Source organism: Onychostruthus taczanowskii, unplaced genomic scaffold (assembly GCF_017590055.1).
Source record: "Onychostruthus taczanowskii isolate IOZ18803 unplaced genomic scaffold, ASM1759005v1 scaffold4, whole genome shotgun sequence".
Classification (NCBI taxonomy): Eukaryota; Metazoa; Chordata; class Aves; order Passeriformes; family Passeridae; genus Onychostruthus; species Onychostruthus taczanowskii.
Window position 1 is genome coordinate 20,728,459 of NW_024501459.1, and position 21,166 is coordinate 20,749,624.

Consider the following 21,166-nt stretch of genomic DNA (forward strand, 5'->3'; position numbering starts at 1 on the left):
AGGGAGAAAATTTTTATTATCTTTGAAGCTCTGCCAGAGAACAAATGGTATTTTTTCCTATCTTGCTTTCACAGTGGTATTAGGAATCTCTCTTTCACATAAAATGGGCTGATGTTAAACATACTATCCCTCTGCATAGCAAGCTGTCCAGTCTTGGAAACTGGATGCTGCCATGCTGGCACATCATTCCCTAGGAGGCTCAACACCCATCACTGAGTATGGTAAAGTAAAGCAATTAACTGTTGATTGCAATTTAAGAAAATAAATAAAATATCACATGCTATATTTCATATGTTTTGCAACCAGATACCTCTAAACTTGTCTTCAGTGTCTGAGGAGAATTCATACATAATTTCTTTTTAGTCCATTTATATATTTTGACTAAGCCATGCCATAGGAATTTTCATTAAAATTCTACATTAGGCACACTGAAAACGGAAAGAAATTGTATTTCTGTACCACAAGAAACTAGACTATACCCCTAGAGTACTTCCCTGGGTTGACTTCCTCACTCATGAGAATTCTTTCCCTTCACCTCTACAGCAAGTCTATAGGAGGGATGACCACAAATAACCAAATTTTTGAAATTCACTACCTGCATTAATCCTGCAGGCACTACATATTAAAAAAGAAGTAATGTTCAAAGGGTACTATGTCTGTATCTATGACTGGCATTTCCTTGAAAAATAAGAGCTTAAGGAAGAAAGCATTTGAAATTACCTTACATACATAAGTGAACACCAAACATATTTCAACTAAAATCATAAATTGTAGCTTTGAGTTTAGAGACCCATACACACTTTGAAATGAAAAATAATTTTAAAAATCTACACAGCAGGATCTCTGCATGTCAATGATCAGATTGTCCAAGAGCCACAAGTGAAACTTTTTGACAGAAAATTATTTTTCTGTGGGACCACAATTTGCCCTTTATTTAGTTTTCAATTCACTACTAAAAATAACTCAACCACAATGAAAAGTCATGTCAAGCTACAAAAGTACCTACAAACTCTTCTTTCTACCTAATAAAAATGCCATTACTGGAATAGTTAACAGTTAATAGTTAACAGTTACAATTGCATTAATTGCATTCCAGAAAATTTAGAAATGTATCTCCTCACATTAAGGTACATACAACTCATCAAAAAACATGCTTTCATACACCCAATTAAAGAATAATAATGTATGAAATAAGCTATCAAGTCCAGTTGTTACAATTACAACAATTCTCCTGGTGATGAGTAGATCTATTATCTAGATATTAAGATTCTAGTAAACTCTATGCAAATATTTCACCTAGATAGGACCTCAGGTATTTGCTCACAAAAAATGGAAACATGCACAGATATGAAAGTCCAAATGTACACAATCACTCATTTTAATTTGCACAACATTTATCATCATATCCTAGAAGCTATGTTGAAAGAAGTCAAATCATGAACTGGGTATTAGGACCTGGTCTGCACCTCAGCAATTACTTATCACATCATCAGCAGTTCAGACAAAGAGGTCTGTTCACACACTATAAAAATTGACCATTCATTTAAAATACATAAGTAAATACATTTCTTTTGACAAGTAAAATAAGTGAATACATTTATTTTGACAAATAAAATAAATCTTGAATGAAAAAGCATTTAGCACCTCTTTTTTTTTTTAATGTATTGCCTCATCTGTTTTGGTTTTTGATTCATACAACAATTCCTGCCCAGCAATTATTCACATTTTGATCAGAGCAGGTGGATAGGACTAATTTGAATAAGCAGCATATTTAATTAAAATTTAAAGCTTTCCTTTGTTAAGAACTCTTAAGTAAATAAGTCATACTTCCTTAGAGCTCATGCCTGAAAAGTTGTTGAACAAAAAATGAAAACTACCAAAGATACAGATCAACACTGGTATCAGCAGAGCTGCAATTGATCTGAACCACATACTACTACTATTCACTTAAATAAAAAATGTTCCATATCCCATTAGAATATGGACTTGTATTTCTTTTGGTAATTTATGTGGAAAGGAATTCCCTTCAAACCATTTTTTTCTCAGTCTGTAGAGAGAACATACTTTATCTTCTGTTAAACAAATACAGTCTGGTGTCAATAGTGGGTTTTTTGGTTTTTTTTTCCCCTTGAATGAAGTTATAACACCTATCTGAAACTTTGGCTATAAATAGCACCAGAGGCAAACATATTATGAATCAAAACTTGCCTTCAGCTGCATGCAAATTGGAAGAACACTGGAAGTTTCCCCCAATGAAGTTCTGCTGTATCACAGCAATAGCATTTAAAGATGGAAGAACAGAATGAGGTGGAGAAGGACGAAGACTTTGGGGAGGAACACTCAGCCATGAAAGGTCTAGAATCTTGTCCAATTTTATCAATATGCCCAACCAGAAAAAGCCTCAAAGGAAAATTAGGACATCAGAATAGCTACAAAAATGCCAGTTTGTCCCTTAGGACAAACATTTTTAAGGGTCAGCTTCAGAAAAGCTCTGCAGTTTCCTTTAATAATTATTAAGTTTTAGTCATAATAAATTTACAGATGGCCAGCTGAGACTCTGGTTTTGCAGCTACCTAAATCAACTTGGTTGATGCCCAAAAAATGGATGAGCTATTCCTTCTGCCAGTCCCACCCACACATTTTTGTCCCCACCTAGTTGGAGTACCCTGTTAACAATATCATTGAAAGCTACTTCGCATTACTTGGTTAGTTTTCTGATCCAGCTTCTCATGTGGCCTCATTCCAGCAGAAATGGATGTTGAAAATGCATGGAAACAGGCAGGAATACCACCCCTCTGCAACTACTGCCTGCATCTAGATCTGCATAAAACAAATACAAAAATTCCATTTAAAGCCTAGAGAGGGCCAAAGGTCTTACAACAGCTCTTTGAAAACCCTGCAACAGAACACATGCTACTCCTCCAATTCCTCTGCTGTCACAGCCATATCACATCAGTGCCTTAGGGTCCCCACAGCAAACACACGTTACTTGCACCTTAAAACATCACAGCTCACTGTCACTCTTCCACAAGATTGTGAAGAGTAGTAAAATAATGAACAGTAATGTACAATCAAATATCCATATTTTAAACTCTTTAAATATTAGCTCACTCTATCTTGACACAGCAGGCAAGAAGACATGAAGTTACAAATTAACAGTGTCTCATAGAGTTCTTAAAGGTAAAGGACTTTTACAAGTTAATTCAAAGTCTTTTGCAAAGATAAGCAAAAGCACTAAAAAAAGAAAACCATATAGTTTTACAAACCTAGTCTAATTTAAAAGCAGTAATGCTGAGATTAGATAGGTGAACTCTTAAAGAAAATAACAGAAACCAATGAGATAACACCATCTGTTGGAGAGAAGAAATGCAAGAGTGACTACACAGAAAGACAGAAGTGTTTTTTTCTTCTTTCCTCTCCTCAATTTCTGGCACAAAAGGCATATAGAAAAGTGTCTTCTTAATGGCTGAAAAACTGGTCCCAATCTGACTGCCATGCTCCACATGACACCTCTTTTTTCTTAAGAGCCCTACAGAGCAATAATTCTCACTTCAATCTCCAATTTTAATGCAATATGTCGAGAATAAAAAACCGGGAAATTGTAGATTGTTATAAGATACATCAGGAATAAAAGGTTATTACAAACAGATTAGTCCAGGGTGGAAATGACACAGGCTAAGCAGGAGGCATGGATAATCTGGGTAAGTGCCATGGAAAAGTAAATATCATGATTCAACTTAAGGCAAATGGAAGCAGTTCAAATTGGCTTCCTCCAATTCATTGCAGAACATGTGATGCCCACATGTCCATTTCCAACAAACTTCACCATAAAGAAACAAAGAGCAATACTGTGAAGTGTTGAAAAACACATCTAGCCATCTAGCACCAGCTTCTTCCATGCCATAACAATGTGAATTACTGCAGCTGCCTGATAAGCATGAAAGAAAAGCATTTGGGCTTTTTTAGTCTTTTTATTTCCTTGTCTTTTGTAAGAGAGCTACCAGCATTTATTTGAAGCACACCAACCTGTCAGTAACTGCTCACCTTGCAAAGAAGAGGAATTTTTATAAAACACACATTGCCAGCTGGTCTAAAAGGCTCAAAAGCAGTAACTCCCCTCAGCCTATTTCCTCTGTCCACTACATGCTCCTTCAACTTCTCTGGCCCAGTTCTAGAAGGTTTCTATCACGTTAATTTTTCAGAACATCAGCTGCTTTATCCAACTCCATACGAGGCCACAAAAATGTTAGTGTTTGCTTAACAGAAAGGTCAGGAACTCCTGGCTACGGACAGGATGTCTCTAACAGCAGCAGCCCACATTTAAATTAATCATAAAAATCTCAGCCTTACAGGAATAACTGATCACATCATTGCACGAACGTAAGGAAAAAATTTAGTAAGGGTGGCTGAGAGAAGGACCTCAAAAAGAGCCATGCTTAAGTTTAAAAACTAGCTTTATGGAAAAGTGTTGATTAATCCGCTTATTATTAAAGCCAAATACCAGCAGCAGAAGGATCATACAAAAACTATGCAGCTTAAAGGATGTTCCACCAAAAACAATTCTTACATGACAATTTGAGATCATGGTTTGATTAGCAAAGACAGAGGATATTTCACAAGCATGTTACCAGTTTTTAGAAAAAGAGCAAAAGCCCAACTGTTACAGTGACACAGTCCATTCTCTGTGCTCTTGCCACCGATTAAAAACAGCAAATTTAGAAATACTAAGGATAAATATCACATGCAGAGGAGTGACTGAACAAAACAGTTAATGGTTTGAATTAGGTTTTTTTCTGGGGTAAGACATAAATATTTTATCACTACAGGACAGCATATATGCTGTAGTCAATGGGGACATGGGAATTCAGCTGTTAAAACATCACTGCAGCTTCAGAGGAAAAGATTCAGTCTTGACCTAGAACCACAATGAAGTCCCCTTTAATTAGCTCCACTACAAATTGCTAACTGCTCATCACAGCAGAGCAATCAAAGGCAGATGTAAACACTGTTAGCCACATTAACCCTGGCTGCTGCAATCAACATGTTTTTAGCCCTGCTAGAGGGGTTAAATTATTTAGGTTTGAATTATTTTTTAATCAGCAAATTCCTTGCTACTTCTAGTGGCTGTATCACCATGTTTTAGGGCAACCTTGAGGACATCTCCATTTCTCCCTCCTTTACAACTACCTGAAAATATTCCTTCCTCTAATAATACCAGAGAAAATACACAGAAGTTTCACTTTTGATCATTAGCAAAAGCAGAAAAGGACTCTGACATCAAGTATGTGAGACAGTCCATAATTCTTAGGTGAATAAAGCATTAAAACTACTGAGCTGGCAACTGCTCTTGACCTTTGAGCCTCAAACCAAGTGTGACAACTACAGCTCGTGTTGAACTCAAATTTGCAGTAGGAACAAGTGAAATAAGTCTTAAGCCGTGCCAAGGGAAATATAGGTTGGATATTAGGAAAAAGCTTTTTACAGAAAGGGTGACAAAGTACTGGAATGGTCTGCCCGGGGAGGTGGGAGAGTCGCCATCCCTGGATGTGTTTAAAAAAAGACTGGATGTGGCACTCGGTGCCATGGTTTAGTTGAGGTATTAGGGTTGGGTTGGACTCGGTCTTGAAGGTCTCTTCCCACCTTGTGATTCTGTGTGAAATTGCATGGATGACACAGCCAAATACATTACCAAGGAATACTTAACCAGAAAAAACCTGTTTCTTCCTCCCCCTCCCTCCTGAAATTCCTTTTTGCACCCCCCACTACTTCTTTCCCAGCTGAAACTAGTACAACTCTTTGGATAGTCAGAGTGTGGTTAAGCAGAGGAAGCTATGCTTGTTTGCATGGAATCTGCTATTTCCTCTCTGCCAAAACACTTGTTTAAAGAAGTCATGTAATATTTCTATTAAGCTGTAAATGCAGTTGACAAGGAAATGGCCTACTGGCAGTCCATTACCTTTGTGGCAGTGCCAACCAGCCTACAGCAAAATAGTGTGCATGGTAATTTTACTATGCATTCCCAGGCAACAAAATTGTGTCTTACATAAATACCACATAACTCCAGCAACATCTAGGAAAAGCAATGAAAATTTGCCCAAGCTTTCATGCTTGCCTGTATCAATTCTGTGTCATAACTAAAACAAAGCATCTACATATGGCCAAAAGTCCTGTGAAGCTGTATCATATGACACCAGAAAAACTATTGCAACTTAAATCTGTGTATTTCTTGTTAACCACTGTAACAACTCACTAATAAAAATTAAGAAAAACTGGAGGTATCAAATATACAAAAGAGCACTAACTACATACAAGCCCTTAAAAACCATAACGTAATTTATTAACAAGAACACATGTTGTATGTAACCCAGAATTGTGTTAGATTACATTGGCCTTTGATAGCATTCACTTGATTGCAAGAATTAAACAAGCATTCAAACACAATGACCTTTGATTTATAAGCAGCTATTGTCATGCACATAAAAATCCTCTCTGATAATGTAGTCCTCACCTTTCAACAGCTGGTGCAACTACATACAGTCATGTTACTCAGATGTAATTAAGGCATTTTTGTTGGAAGTATAACCAAAAATCCCAGCATGATCAAGTGTAGCTAATTTGTCATCAATCATTCAATCATTCTTCAAAACATTTTTAGAGGTAATTTCATCTTAAATTCTCATGAAAATCAAGATTAAGAGATACTTATTTGGTTCTCAGCTTTCACCTGAGTATTTTTAGTTTGAGTTGTAATTTTAAAACAGTTAATTACATGGAAAAAATATGGTGCAGGAAAACAATTAAACTTTACCTCCAAAATTATGTAATGTTTCTAAATGAAAATCACTCACCAGGTTTAATAGAAATTTCAGGAAACACCTCTCCTCCAAAGAGTACACACAACCAAAAATCAAGAACCCCACAAACAAAAATAGCACTAAATACACTTAAATTCAGATGTGCATCACCTTATAGTAATTGTATGTGAACAGTACCTTCTCTTCTATAGTGGTGGTTTCTTTAAATTAATATTCTGATGCATGAGGCACCAGCAAAAGAAAACAGAATAAAATAATTTAGTATGCATGACAATTCTGTGGAAAATTGCTAAGATTTTTCTGGAAAAAGGTATGCTTTAAGCAACATAAAGTGCCTTCTTAATCCAAAGTGGATTTCAAACAATTTAAGAACGGAGCATTTATTGATGCTTAGTGCAATCAGCATAGCTATTCTATAGTTCATTACAAAATAATAGCAGCATGACTAACAGCATCAAGTTATCCCTAGATAAACATTGATCCCCATTAGCTTCTCCAAGTAATTCCTTTGTAACTGCTACTCCTCATAAAGCAACAAGTTCTATTTACATTTTATTTTGCAAAAAGTAAACTAATTCAGTAAGAGACCTTAAGAGTCACTAATAAATAAAAGCTGTCAGGTGTAACTAATAATAATGCTATTAGCACTGCTCCCATGGGACAGTTCTGAATTCTTCTTTAGGTCACCTTTATTTCAAAACTGCCTTTCAAAAACAGACTGACTCTTGGTGATGCTAATCTCCAAGTGCAGTATGAAATAGATTCTAAGTATTTCCCCAAAGCCAATTAAGAGCTTCCTGCTGCAGCTCCCTCTCAAGTAGAGATACAGGTATTCTGAAACCTTACAGAAGTACGGTAAAACAGACAAACTGGAGCCAAGAGGAAGCAATACAGAAAGTAAAAATTGTTAGTATTAAAATCTCTATCCATAAACATACAGCTTTATGGCTCCAGTATTAGGGAGTTTTGGATGTTTTGTGGGTTTGAGGGTTGGTTTTTTTAACACAACAAACAAGAAACACCAACATACTTACCCTCATTGGGTGAATATCAGCATATGGAGGCTTTCCTTCAGCCATTTCTATTGAAGTTATACCAAGGGACCAGATGTCTGCCACACAGTTATAGCCAATCTCTTGTATGACTTCAGGAGCCATCCAAAATGGAGTTCCTATAACAGTATTACGTTTTGCCATTGTATCCTGTAATTATATTATTTATGAAATTAAGCCAGAGATGCTTATTTTCAGATTATCTTTATATCAATTCTACATTTAAAAGTTAAATTATCCACCCAAAGGTCAAATGGTAGTGACTTTCAATTAATACCAAACAGATTCAGCCCATCAGCCTACAGAGGCCAAAGAGGTGACAATAAAGCTCATACTAAAATCTAAAGGGATCATCAGGCACTTGATACGCTGGGCTATAAAAACAGACATCTAAAAACTAAATAGCCCTGCAGCACATTAAATACCCACCATAATAAAGAATGTTAGTTCTGCCACTACCACTAGTGGCAGTGACACTGCTCAGACACAAAATTCAGGGCAGAAGACAATGGCGAAAGAACAAGGTTGGGAGCACTACAGCATTTTAAAATTATCTTCCCACAGTTACTTACTGTTAACTGGCCAGCCACACCAAAATCAGCTAATTTTGCATGTCCCTCAGTGTTAAGAAGGATGTTTCCAGCTTTTATATCTCTATGTATTTTTCTCATAAAGTGCAAGTATTCAAGTCCTTTAAGAGTAGATTTCAAAATAGTTGCAATTTCATCTTCTGTTAGCTGAAAGAAAACATAAAACCACTTTCAGGTATACACATAAGGTCCATAGATTTGACTTATTTAAATCATGATCATTTCATAGTGATTATTGTAAAGAGCACAATGCTTGACTTCTTTTTTTTTTTTTAGCAGACCAGAAAAACTTCTGTTGGAAAGCTTAAAAAAAAAAAAAAAAAAAAAAATTATTAAATGCCAATTATACAGAAAAAAGATGATGTGTAGACTGGCAGGCCAAAATGCTCTTAACTCTAATATAGTGCAGAGTCACATGCCATCACAAATGCTACAAAAAATTGCAAGTCAACTGGCAAAAAGCTGACAGACATTTTATTATGAAACAAAACAAAACAGAGCAAAAAAACAGACATATTTTATTTGCTTCATAAATAACACTAATTCTTGAGTAAGTCATCAGCTAGCAGTTGTTTATCCTCATCACTTTAGATCAACACAATAGGAACAAATAAGCTCCTGAACAAGTGTTATCAGAGAAACAGCAAGAGTCTCTTTTTCAGGTAACAGACCCCCTTGATAACACATCTCAGATTTTCATCAACATTTGTTCTCAAATAAAAGCACAAACACGCAAATATAACTCATTCCATGTGATGCAATTGCTCAAGGAAATACAAAAACTACCCACACAACTGAAATGCCAGTTAATTACAGTACACTAATGCTTCAATATAAGAACTAAAATTAACTTCACACATTCTCAGAAACACAAGAAACTGGAAAAGTAAAGATGAATACTCTGATTTGGCTGCAATGCTGGGTTGCATTTTCCCCCTTTCCTCTACTTTTCCAATCCTACACAGAAAATAAATTAAGCACTAACAATTCCTTCCAGCTTCAGTTCTGAAAGCGTTGGTAGGCATCCACACCCCCCTCCAAAAAGCAACCACCACCAAAAGCCTGTAAGAAACAAAAAACCCACTCATGATCACTCTAAGCCAAAATAATGAATCAACAAAAAGGAAAATAAATAATTAGTCAGCAAGATTATTTGCACTTGAGCTGCTCACAACAAGTTTTAATTATTTAACAAACAGAACCACTTCCCAACCACTTGTTGCAGCTTCTGTCCAGTCTCACAAAACCTAGGTGTGGAGCCCAAGGGCACAGTTACACATTTGTTTAAACAGCAGTGCCAAGCTCCAGTCCCTCCTTTCCCTACAGCAGTAATTCACAGTGTCTCAGTGGTTCTCACTGAACCACTGTAACAGACAGATCCTAGTTAAAAACAAACCTGTCTGCCAAATTATTTTTCCAACAAAACAGTTCCGGGATTCAAGTGATGGCATAGTAAAGAAGGACAACACAAAGTAGCTGCTGCTCAAATTGGTGTTGCTTTCAAAAAACTGCATGTGTCGATATACCCCAGGAGTTCCAGAGACTTTCATAAACCTTTTCCTATTCAAGCAGAAGATGAAATTGATGGTGGTATATTCCAAGCCAAGCAGTTACCGCCTCTGCTGTGCACTATGCATTCCTTGCCCACCATTTATCTCTGAGATCTTTCAGTGTTTCTATTCAGCAGCACACTGCTCAGAGCCTTTATTTGTGCTATTTTATGCTGACTGCTATGCTGCTTCAAAAGACTGTATGCCAGAAGAACTGAAAACCCTGTTATACACAGCTCAAATAAGACAACTTTCCTGGCAAGGTGCCATGAGACTAAAACCATCTACCTAATCTGGAGTCAAGCAAGAAGGGACTTGAAATCAACTGTATTATAAACTTAAGTATGGTCAAAAATATATCTGGAGAAAGAGACAATCCTCATGATGTGAGCTAAAAATTCTATGGTGAATCACTAAAACTGTGATTATCTGCAAACTCACACTTCAGGCAATTTAAACCCTGGCTTTAAACACTGTATCTTGAATGGTTTAAGACATGCTGAGTGTAACACTTTCTGCCCAAGCTTTGCCGAATCCACCCAATTTCAGAAACAATACAATGTCCTGAATCTCCAAAGCCATCCGTGCAGCTAATCCTGGACATGCAACAGAAAATGACCCTGAGCACTGACAAATGTGTAGCAAGATAAGCATACAACTTCCCTCCCACTTTCATCTAGAAACAAGTATCATGAAAAATGGAGCTTAGAGGACATGGTAGAGATCGCTCTTCAATATGTTGTGCTTCTAAGGAGGTAAAGAACTAGCTTTAGTTCTTGAAAAATTAACCACATGAAGATCTTTGGATCATCAGCTCTAGATGGAGAAGTGGTTTGAAGTGGATTTGTAGCTTCATGGCAAAGTCAAGCTCTCAAAAGGAGAGGTAACAGAAGACTGGAACCAAAAGCTGGCAAATAAACTATGGAGTGAGAATCCAGCAAACCAAAAAAGAATCCTGGAGTACTGCAGCCTGATGCACTATCTGGGGACCCTCAGCAAAGTAAAGCTCTAACATGGCTAAATATTATAGATAAAGCAGTTACACATCCAAATACACAAAGTGGTTAAAAAAGCCCAGAGAAGTGAATATCATCTCTAAGGAGTAGGCAGAGAGCACAAGTCATGTTTACCACGAACAGCAGTAACAGGAAAGCACAGGAAAAAAGAAGGAAGAACAGATTTACAGTTCCAAGACACATCAATCCCAGCTCCAGACATCCTAGATTTATCCACTTGTGCTTTACATAATCATCACCTATATAAGATGATGCAGTCACTAAAATCACTCCTTATACTTAAAATCAACTTATACTGTTGCTGAACATGGCCAAGTATGCGCACAGTAACACTCAGAAAAAATGTTTGGCTTTAATACCTAATATTATTTAGAAGGATGCAATGTATTGCCAGCCTAACACAAGAAGCAAAGGAAGTACACTCACCTTCCCTAGACAAAACTGCCTTTTCAGAAAATAATGCACTGCTATATTGAACACTGCCATGCAATCAGCACAAAAAAAGTATTAAAAAAAAAAGATTTCAAAATCATTAATTTTATTATTTTTGTGCCATTTAAACTTTCTGCAGAACACACACCACCTATGCATAACATAGGTGAAAGCACATAAATTACAAAGTTCTCCACATGTATACCTCTAAATCCAGAAACACTATTCAACTATGCAGTATTGCAGCTGAGCTGTACTGCATAGTTAAACGCAGCACACCATTTCTTCTCTTACTGGATGCACTAAGCATTATTTTAAAAGCTTCACTTACGTTGTTCCTGTAGACCAGAACCACCTTGTGCAGATGTTTTTGCACACATTAATGGTATTTAAGTATTTTGTGCACTGCCTGCCAAAAAGCAAATGGTATCCTGGGCTGCATGAGATAATGTTGCCAGGAGGTGCAGGAAGGTGAGTGATCCTTCCCTTCTTCGACACAACGCTAATGCCACACCTGGAGTGCTGGGTCCACTTCTGGACTTCTCAGTACAAGAGACACAGACACACCAGAGAGTTAACAAAGGGCCACAAAGATGATCACGGGACTGGAACAGCTCTCCCAGGAGGAGAGACTGAGAGAGCTGGGACTGTTCAGCCTAGAGAAAATAAAGCTCATGGGGAATTTTTTTAATGCAAATATGCAAATAACTGAAGGGAAGGTGCAAAGAGGATGAAGTGAGGCTCTTTTCAGTGGTGCCCAGTGACAGGAACAGAGGCAATGGACACACTCTGAAACACAGGAGGTTCCCTCTAAACAGCACTTCGAGGTTCATTTAAACTGTGAGTGGGACTAAGCACTGGAACAGGTCACCCAGGGAAGTTGTGAAGTCTCCCTCCTCGGAAATCATGCAGACATGGCCCTGGGCAGCCAACTCTAGGTGACCTTTCTTTAGCAGGCTGGTTGGGCCAGACGATCTCCAGAGGTCCATTCCAACATCAACCATTCAATGATTATGTACTCATATAATTTACAACTCCATACAACAAAATTAGGTGCATTTTACATCAATTTGAATAAAACACGGGTGGTTTGTTTCAGCTGACTTGTCTATGTTTAAAGTTTGAGTATCATCCCAAAATAAACAAACTCCAAAATATATCACTACTAAGGAATAAGTAAGTTAGTTAACTGTCTGAACAAAAAGCAAGTATGTGTTGCTAAGAAGGTAAAATCACTAGCTTTAGTTCTTGAAAAATTAGTGGTTGAGGTCCCTGATGACAGAAAGCTAGGCAGTGTTATTCCAGTTTACATAAAGGGCATGAGGGAAGACCCAGGAATCTATGTATCTGTTAGTCTAACCTCAGTTTCTACAAAACTGATGGAGAGCATCATACTAGGTACTACTGAAAGGCTTTGAAACAACAACGAGATCATCAAGCACTGTCAACATGGGTTCACAAAGAGAAAGTCCTGCTTAATTTTATACCTTTCTATGATATGGTCACCCACCCACAGTGAATGAAAAGTAAGTGGTGGATACTGATTTTTAGTTAAGTAAGGCTTATGATACTGTTCCTCATGGCATCCTTCTGCAAGATGAGCAGATACATAGTGAGCTGGAGGCTGAAGGGGCTACATCTGGCAGGTGACCTGTCATCAGTGATGTACCCTCAATTCTAGGGCTAGTTTTGTTCACTACTTTTATCAATAATCTGGATTATTGATATGCAGGAATTGAATGCACCATTAGTAAAGTTTGTTGAGAATACCAAAGTGGGAGATGCTGTTTGAACAAGAAGCCTTGCAAAGGGATTTGGACAGAATGGAGCACTGGGCAATGATGAACAGGGTGAAACTGAATAAGCCTGAATGACAGATTCTACATCTGGGATGGGTAACACAGGGACAAGCATAAATTGGAAGAGTAATGGCTTAAGAACAGCCCTGCAGGAAGGGATTTGTGTGTGTTGGTCAGCAGCAGGCTCAGCAGGAGCCAGCAATGCACCCTGGCAGCCCAGAGGACAAACCCCTTCCTGGGGTGCATCAAACTCAGCATCCCCAGCCAGTCACAGAGGTGACTGTCCTGCTGTACAGCCTTGGTGCAGCCTGGCCTTGAGCTCTGTGTGCTGCTCTGGGCCCCACAGCTGAAGAATGTGGGTAAAGGATGAGAGTGTGTCCAGAGGAGGGGAAATAATGATTTTTTTTTTTTCTTTAATGTGACCAAAAATAACATACAGTTCTTTACAGCATAGAGACTATGTGACACACAAACTAATGCAAACCTGATGGAATTTGGGGAAATAAATGGAGGACACTTCTATAGCCTACCAATTGTTGGAAGTAACAAGGGACCAATGTACATAAAAACAGATCCAAAGCTCCTATGACTACTCATTTATTCACAAAACCACAAATAAACTCTTAAAATTCACATCAAAATGCTGCCTAATTATGTCTCCTCCCTTCTTTATTCTAAATTAGAATCTGTCCTCATAAGCATGGTTAAAAGTCATTATATAGGTAGTGTAGTGTCTGTGTTCCTACAAGCAACTTTGAACATACAAATAGCAAAGCACAAAACCAGAACATTACATGCTTTGTCACAGCACACAACTTGCCATCTACCCAATACCCAATACTCCCTAGTTCTAGAAGTAGTTTGACATTGACATGCACGCAATGCCATTGATCATCACCACACAGAACAATTAAAAGAAACAAAACTATTTCATATCAATATAAAATGATGTCCTAGTCGATGTTGCTATCCTGATCTAGATGTATGGTTCTTACACTATTCTACTCCTGATCAATCTATATGGGCAGTACTTTTCCTGTAAACAAGTTGGTCTATTTTATTCTGAGATTTTCCATGCACAGCATCATTCTTTCATCAGCACAGCTCTATACCTTGCACCTTAGTATAATCTCACAGTCACAGTCTTTCTGCTTTGTTTCTGATTTCCGTTCCTGTCAAGATCCTCACTTAAAACCTTGTGGAACATTTATCTCTTTGGTATCTTAGGCTAGCTCTAACCCTGTATGCTGTCCCTTTGATGGGTTGGTGCTACCTTCTAAATAAGATTCATTCATGGAGCAGCTTCTAACCCTTCACCATCAAAACCACATACAGATTGTATGTTAAAAAGAATATGAATGATAAAGGTGAACAACTCTACAGCCTACATAAAATACATTATACATTAAGCCAATCTTAAAAATCAAAATCTGGAGCAAAGCAGCAAATTCTAGTGTTCCACATCTATTAGGATACTATAACAGACATCTAATTCACATATTTATATCTAACTGGCTATGGATGCCACACACAAGGGAGACTGAGGGGTGTATTTATCCAGTCCATCACACACCACCTAATCCATGCAGCTGTTGGGACAACTCATCCACAGGTTCTCTTGCACACATTCTCCTTCCTGAGGCCCTCTAAAGGGGTCTGGGTAAGCTGAATTGTTTAACTAAGTCCATTCCCAGCTGCTCTTTTTACACTAATACATGCACATTAAATCTGATGCTTCCAGGAAGTATCAGATTACTGCATCTAAACACTCTGATTAGATTGAACACATCGGGTAGGTCCACTCTCATGGCAAATAAAGGAGCCATTCTTCCACCACAAGCTAGGAAGCTCAAACATTTCACATCCTATCATCATCACACACCTCTCCTATTCTTCATTTACATGAAGACAAGGCTGGACTAAGAAAAAACCTGAGATGCAGGAGAGATTTGATAATAAGCAGGGAAGAAGAGATGACAGTTCCCACAATACCCTTCCCATTTGTAGTATTTGACATCTAACTTAGGAAGTAGGCAGAAATCTTCAGAGAGAAAAAGAGTTGTTACAGTTTAGCCTGAAGCCAATCTTAAATTTTAGTTCCCACTACCTGTTACAAACTACAGTGTCCTGAAATTGCTTTCCTTGAGCCTCCCTTTCAGGGCAACTAGACTCTTTTGAGCCAATCTATATGCTATGAGTAAAGATAGTGCTCTTCAAACAAAATCTCAGCCTCTGTCTTGGAGCAAAGTACCAAATAATGGCATTACTTAGGACAACAAGGTTTGGTCTACGTCTGCCAGATAATCTTCACTTAATCCTATATTATCTAAGGAGATGCCTCAATATTACAGTAATGGACAGAGTAAGAACTCACTATCATAAGACCCAACCTGCACATAAACTCATACAGAAAATATGCTGCAATAAATACAACAACAAATATTCACTGTACAGGTGATGATCAGTGTTAGTATTTTTTAAGATTTGTTTTTCACTACATAATCCCAGTAACATAACTTTCAAAATATTTCTTGAATATAATATGCAAGAGACTTCATCTTCTCTTTCCTTTAAATTAGCATTTTTGTACTGGATTATTAAAGACAGTGCTAACACTATGTGTAGTTTGAAAATTACTACAGCCTAGCAGCAGCATAAAATTGTCTAAAACATACCTAGCGGCTCATAGGAAAAACTATTTCAGGAAATCTTATGCTTAACATTAGCTAACATTAACACATAGACACAGGCAGATCAAGAACTGATCAGAATATGGAAGTCAGACTCTTTAGCCCTTCATTACCAAGTCCCAGCTTCCTATAAGGTATCTATAAAGTACTGAACCAGATTTGAGCACAACCTTAGAAGTAAAGCAGAAAAGTACAGAACCTCTTCAGCACTGCACTAAGTGCAGATTTTAACTATGATTCAGTAGCACATGCTTTGGCATGTCTACACACAGCTGTGATCAGCACCAATGTAGTTAGTTTGGTTGTGCAAAGTCCTCTTCTGACAAGAATAAGGTCAAGAACTGCACTGGAAGCCCTTAACACAGGTCTGCTAAAACAACACAACTGTATGCCTTTCTAACAGGAAGCACCTATTTGAGCTGTCAGTGTTCTAAACCAACTTTACCATTGCAGGGAACACATTTGCTAACAGATCACTTGGCTCACAAGCCACATGCCTGCTCATACCATCCCCACTGGGTCTGACAGCATCACCGAGAGACACCTTGCACAATCTTACAAGCCAACAAAGAGCCTGGCATAAAGGGAAACCTCCTGCAAGTATGAAAACAGTCTTTCCTGGCAGGCAAAGTAAGTAAACACGGCAGGAGGCCATCTTGAACAAACTAAGAACTCATAACTGAAGTGCAAAAAATAAGGCATGCGAAGGGCAGAAACAGATTGCTAAAGATAAATAAAGAAGCACTGCCTGGATAGTAAAAAGCTGAATTACAAAGGCCAAGAATAGGGTGGACTTGAATCTGGACAACAAAACAGAGGACAGCAAGAAGATTGTATTGGTCTATATGCAGAGGGAAAAGAAGGGAAAAAGAAGAAGGGAAAAAGAGGAAAAAGGAAGGAAAAAGGAAGGAAAAAGGAAGGAAAAAGGAAGGAAAAAGGAAGGAAAAAGGAAGGAAAAAGGAAGGAAAAAGGAAGGAAAAAGGAAGGAAAAAGGAAAAAGTGTTGAGTGGTCAATCTGTTGACAAGCTATGCAGAAATCTCCCAAATATGTTCCTTGCAGTAGTCTTTAGTAGGGTTTCTCTGACTCTCAGTTGTCTCTGCCTAGTAGCGAAATGGATCAAGTTGGGAATTACTCTAGTAAATTGGACAAATACAAGTTTATGAGAACAGATAAGATACATCCAAAGGTACTAAGGAGCTGGCTCATGTCAACTCAAGGCTCTCTTTTATCAGCTTTAAAAGGTTACAGCAATCAGGGTGTCCCTTACAATAGCATCATCTTCAAAATGGGTAAGAAGAAGGACCTGAGGAACTAAAGGCTGATCAGCTCATTCTCAGACCCCAGGATATTCTGGGGTGAATCCACTGAGAAGCTAATCTTAAGACACACAAACGATAAAAAGGCGACTGGAAACAGCCAACATAAGTCGACCAGAAGGAAATTATGCTAAATTAACCTGGTCATTTTCCTGTGAGGATGAAGACAAAGCTGAGGATGTCATTTTGTCTAACTTAACCAAGGCTGTTGGCAGTCTCCAACATAAGTTTTTAACTAAATCTGGGGAATCATGGAGAAGATGTAGAGGAACAACTGGCTGGACTGCCAGGCTAGCAGTGGTTCAACATGTAACCAAGAGCCAGCTATAAGCAATGTTCTCAGAGACTGATCATAGGGTGAATACTCCCAACATCTTGATCAACAACCTGAACAACGAGCAAGAACACACACCCCATTGTGGTTTGTGGATGACATGAAACAGGATGGAAACAGTCAATACACTAACAGACAGGCAGGGCTACCATGTAGAGGGATCTCAACAAGCTGGAAGAATTAGCTTGACAGCAAATACAGTAGCTCAACAACAGCAGAGTCCCACACCAAGAAGAACCACTGCCATGCTATGACCAGTATGAACTCAGAATCCATGTGGCAGGGAACATTCCTCCAGGAAAGGTTCTGGGTGGCTCCAGAAGACAAGCTGAACATCAGCCAGCAACATCAGCAATATGCCCTAACCATAGACTGGCCTTCATTAGGAAAGCAGAGTCAGGTCAAGTAAATATGCCCCTCTATTTAGCATTTGAGAACACAGATCTGCAACACAGTGCCCTGTGTCCAGGCTATATAAAAGAAAGGCTGACAAATTGGAGAGTCCAACTAGGACTGGACTAGAGGGGCTAGAACAAACCAAAACAATCCCCATTGAGCATACAAGAAGAAATAAAAGTTCACAGGGCTGAAGAAAGAGCCTGTTGAGTCTCCCGTTTTTTAGATTGTTAAAACTGATCTGAACAAGGTCCTAAACACTTAATGGACTTCCTTCCTTAGAAAAGTAAATTCACCTAGCTGACTTCCAGAGGTCTCTTTCAAATTAAAATTATCACTTATTCCAAATCAGTGGCACACTGCGCACCTCCTTCCTTACCACCTCTAAAATAACCATCCAAATTCAAAACAGTAGCCTTTCTTTTACCTGTGGTTTTTCTACATTTCATCTGTTTCCTTACCACAATAATATATAGCAATAAACCCATCTAAACTCTAAAGACTCTTTTATTGTAAAATAAAATATATGTGGAAGACTGTAAAGAAACTTGGCTCAACTCCTATGGAGACAAATTTTATTGCCCAGATTATAACTTTATATGCAGAGAGGTTGACTCAAACTGGAAATACATTAAAAATTCAGGTGATATTTCTGTCCTTCCAAGGCAAACAATGATGGGGTTCTTTTCAAAGGAAAGAGTAGTGTGGGGAGGTATCAAGGTTAAACTTCCATCCCTTATTACAACAGGAATAAGATTTTGCGTGTTTTGCGATGCAAGGTGTATACAGGGTACCAGCAGATGACTGATTAAACATTCATTCAAACAGCTACCTTTTATTGCAAGATTTTATTATAAATGTCTTCATATTCTACATTTACACGGTCATTTCATTGCTAGAGCAACTTACAACTGGCACTAACTGAAAATTATTTACAAGAGGAATTGAGCAATTCTAACAACTTTTTATTTGAAAAATCATTAGCAACTCAATTTGAAAAATGAGGAACTGACTTCAAACCACAGATGTAACTTCTGCTATTCTCCCAGAAGTTATACAGATTTGTTTTGTAAAACATGGGTGAGGAGGCAAAGGAGATCTGTTGACTGTGCAACTAACTAGTATGTTCAGATCAGAAAAAAAAAAGTGAAAATCCTATCTCCTCCTCAACATACCATAGTCTCTCTCATCTTTTAGCAGTGACCTGACTGCAAATAAATCAGTAGGAAACAAACATTGCAAAATACAGCTATTGGAACTGAAGCAGTAGTTTGTAAGCTTTCTTCCAAGAAGTACACTTTTTAAACAGATAGTGAATTATATGATGCTGAGCATTTTAGTATTACATGGGTAGTTTTAAGACAGCCCACAAAATGAACTCCAACATTTTATGCACCTGTACGAAACTAGAGAAATCATTCAGGAATCACAGTCTTCATAGAACTGACTTGTAGATGTGCTCATGGCACAAGCTGACAACAGTATTTCTTTTAATGGAAAGAGGAAGGTCAGATAAGTTTGTGGATAATTCTGTCTTCAGAGCAATTATTATAGTATTTTGCAAATAAACACAGGAGTTCAGAGGATATATTATTTAATAGCATATTAGTCCTCACTGAGTGAGCATGATCCGCTAACACTGTAGAAAAAGGGGGAAGAGAGGACAGTTAGTGTATCCCAAAGCACATTTACCAGAAGATGCTGCATGGCCAATCTTTGTTTTGAAACTTACCCATTTCTGAATGCTTTTGGTCAAATGTAGCTGCATGTAATATATACAAAGTTATTTTGGAAATGGATGAATACCAGTGTAGCTCAAGCTTCCTTTTCTTTCATGAAAATTAACCAACACATAACTTGCATCTTTTTTCTGGCATACAAAGATTTGTATTTGGGGGGAAAAATAGTAATTTTCATGAGCAAATTTCCAAGCAGATAAACACAGTTTAATACAAGGTTGAAAGAAAGGTCTATCATTCTGAGAGTCAGACAGTACAATCAATTTTTTAAGGAACTTACAATGCTGCTCTACAGAACTAAGGAAAAATAATTCCCAGCATTTATGTAACAGTCAATCATTCAGAGCCATACTAAGGATTTTATTAGACAAGCACCAAATAATCTCATCTTTGCATTTTGTAGAAGCTAGTATAAGCTACACTGCTTTGTAAGGCTAAACACAGAATAAGGCAACCAGGACAATTGTGATCAAGTTCTTGCCTCCTTTTCCTCAACCTGGCTGCAGAGAAAAATAATTTAAGAATGTTGGCCTAAAGATCAGTGTCTGAATAGTAACACAGCTGATTAGCCCATTGAATCAATTCATCCCCTGGAAGGCCCACTGACAGAACATGGCAGCAGCACAGCCAGGATGGACTTGTCCATGGACACCAAAATGAGATAAGCAAGTGAGCCAGTGCAGAAGGAATTTCAGTGTTGGTGTATGGACTGTCTGGGTATTAATTAATCCATGTGGGCTCAACTGAGGAAGTTACACTGCAACAGACACTACTTAAAAAATACAAGAGGTACTGAGCCCTAATAGATGCTTTACAGCTAATGATCACATGAACTTTAGTGAAGCAAAGGCCTACAAATCGGAAATATTTTAACTGTGAAATTACTGAGAAACATGACTGTTTAAGACTGCAAAACAACATCCTTACAAGCAAAATGCCTTGAGCCCAGACAACAAAAGATTTACCCTGGATCCCCATGGTAACATAGAGAGAAAGCAAATCCAGCAGGACATTTAAATACAGCATCCAGAGATTTGAAAACACTATTCACTTGAATTAGCGGAGCTTAAACACATGGCAAAAAGTAATTAGCTAAGAAAACATGACAGAAGCTAACCATCAAAAGTTCATGAGGCACTATATGGCATGTAAAGGAAATAATTTTAGATACAAAACACACAATCTCTGGGCCCATCTACACAGCACCTGCACAGCTATCCATTGCTACACTTATTACTTACAATACTGACCCAAATAAGACAGGTTTGTCTGATAAACCTACAACACAGCCACCACCTGGTATGTTTCAGTCAGTTGAATTTGGTTCCAAAAGAGCCAGGATTAGAATTACTTAGTTAATCATGATCAGTGGATAAGCAAATGCATCCTCAATAATCATTAGAGAGACAAGGTTGGTTGTGTGTAAATATTCTCCC

At 37.9% G+C, this 21,166-nt stretch overlaps 1 protein-coding gene across 1 annotated transcript in view; it reads right to left on the reverse strand.

Moving 5' to 3' along the window:
• Window positions 1-21,166, reverse strand: part of STK3 (serine/threonine kinase 3) — a 128,514-nt gene that overhangs the window by 93,892 nt on the left and 13,456 nt on the right. The window contains exons 5-6 of the mRNA XM_041412923.1: window positions 8,440-8,604; window positions 7,850-8,017 (exon numbers count right to left, since the gene is read on the reverse strand). Of these exons, the coding sequence (XP_041268857.1) occupies window positions 7,850-8,017; window positions 8,440-8,604 (333 nt within the window). The remainder of the gene's footprint in view (window positions 1-7,849; window positions 8,018-8,439; window positions 8,605-21,166) is intronic.